This window comes from Colobus angolensis, unplaced genomic scaffold, assembly GCF_000951035.1.
Source record: "Colobus angolensis palliatus isolate OR3802 unplaced genomic scaffold, Cang.pa_1.0 Scaffold8, whole genome shotgun sequence".
NCBI lineage: Eukaryota > Metazoa > Chordata > Mammalia > Primates > Cercopithecidae > Colobus > Colobus angolensis.
Window position 1 is genome coordinate 10,116,365 of NW_012121820.1, and position 1,853 is coordinate 10,118,217.

The 1,853-nt window shown below is 43.7% G+C and overlaps 1 protein-coding gene across 1 annotated transcript in view; it reads right to left on the minus strand.

The window, feature by feature from the left end:
* Window positions 1-1,853, minus strand: part of IFT52 (intraflagellar transport 52) — a 62,838-nt gene that overhangs the window by 33,954 nt on the left and 27,031 nt on the right. The window contains exon 7 of the mRNA XM_011929200.1: window positions 226-352. Coding sequence (XP_011784590.1) covers window positions 226-352 — 127 coding nt within the window. The remainder of the gene's footprint in view (window positions 1-225; window positions 353-1,853) is intronic.

Sequence of the window (1,853 nt, forward strand, 5' to 3'; positions counted from 1 at the left end):
AAAAAAAAAAAAAAAAGAAGCTAGGTTTAGGCCTTAACTTCATCAATTACTGGACAATTCACTGTTTCCCCATAAGCAAAATGTATATAGCTGAGATACTACTTTGCAGGACTGGCAGGATGACCAATGAGAAAATATGTAAAAGCCTTCTGGAAATGGTCAGGTAGTTTTTATTATTTCAACAATAAAAATAATATCTATACCCACATTTAAGAAAGGCTGTACCTTTGAGTGATAGAAAGCCAGAATGGGTCTGTTAAGTGGGAAGCAGACAGAACCTGTAGACAGAACAGCTACTGCTGGTTTCATGACACTCAATGTGGCACCAAAAGGATACACAAAGGTGAGAGCCCTGTAAGAAATTAAAGAAACACATTCAAATTTTAAAAATATGAATACAAAAATTCTGAAAATAATCTCAATGTTTCTTCAGTAACACGCTTTTTTGAAACAGTCTCACTCTGTCACCCAGGCTGCAGTGCAGTGGTGTGATCCTGGCTCACTGCAGCCTCCGCCTCCCAGGTTTAAGCTGTTCTCCAGCCTCAGCGCCTGCTATCACGCCCAGCTAATTTTTGTATCTTTAGTAGAGCCAGGGTTTTACCATGTTGGCCAGGCTGGTCTTGAACTCCTGGCCTCAAGTGATATGCCTGCCTCGGCCTCCCAAACTGCTGGGATTACAGGTGTGTGCCACTGCACTCAGCCAAGAAATACTCTTTGATTCATTATTAAACACAAAATTTTTTCTAAGCTTTGGCTTGTTAACTTAAAAACTGGGACAACTCTAGCTACACGTCTGATAAAGCATTTTAACAAACATGAAAGTAAATTCATAGGAAAATGGAAATGACTATAACTGGAAGAACTAAAGTAGCCCCTGATGGAGGAAGGAGGAAAAGGATGGGGCCTCATCCAAGAACTGAACTCCAGCTGCTCTGCATAATAATATCTTAGTGGTAAATACATTCTTCTTCCTTAGGTTTGGCTGGTGCTATATCTAAGAATGAATGAATGTCACTGGAAGGGCATGTTACCAGTTGAGTGTCACCCGGATGGAGGCATAAATATATGCTACGATGGACACTTCTACACAGATCTGCTTTGCAGTCCCTTCTACTCTCCACTGCCCTAACAAAGACTTGTCTTAGATTATCTAGAGTGAATTGTTCTGACCTGGGGCAACATACTCCTGGAGAGGGTATGGGATAGAGGAGCAAAGGTGGGGGTGCAGATCCTGGGGTAAGGCCAACCCATGCAGGAGGGGCTAGGGTTTTACTGAAAGATGGAGTTCCACAAATCTTGAAGGAAGTGCTCTCAGAATGGAGAGAAACAGAGATCTCAAGACCAGAGCATAAGGTTAGAAACATGGAAGCACCCATGAGGAGTACCTCATAGAGATTTTAATTTCCCTTTTTCTTTAGACCACAAAAATTTCTTTTTAGCTTAAGTTTAAAATTATTTCCCGGGCCGGGCGCAGTGGCTCAAGCCTGTAATCCCAGCACTTTGGGAAGCTGAGGCAGGTGGATCATTTGAGGTCAGGAGTTTGAGACCACCCTCGTCAAAATGGTGAAACCCTGCCTCTACTAAAAATACAAATATTAGCCAGGCATGGTGGTTCACGTCTGTAATCCCAGCTACTCAGGAGGCTGAGGCAGGAGAATCACTTGGACAGGAGACGGAGGTTGCAGTGAGCTGAGATTGCGCCACTATACTCGAGCCTTCGGCAACAGAGCGAGGCTCCATCTCAATACAATACAATAAATTTTTTTTTTTTTTTTGGAGACGGAGTCTAGCTCTGTCGCCCAGGCTGGAGTGCAGTGGCGCGATCTCGGCTCACTGCAAGCTCCGCCTCCCGG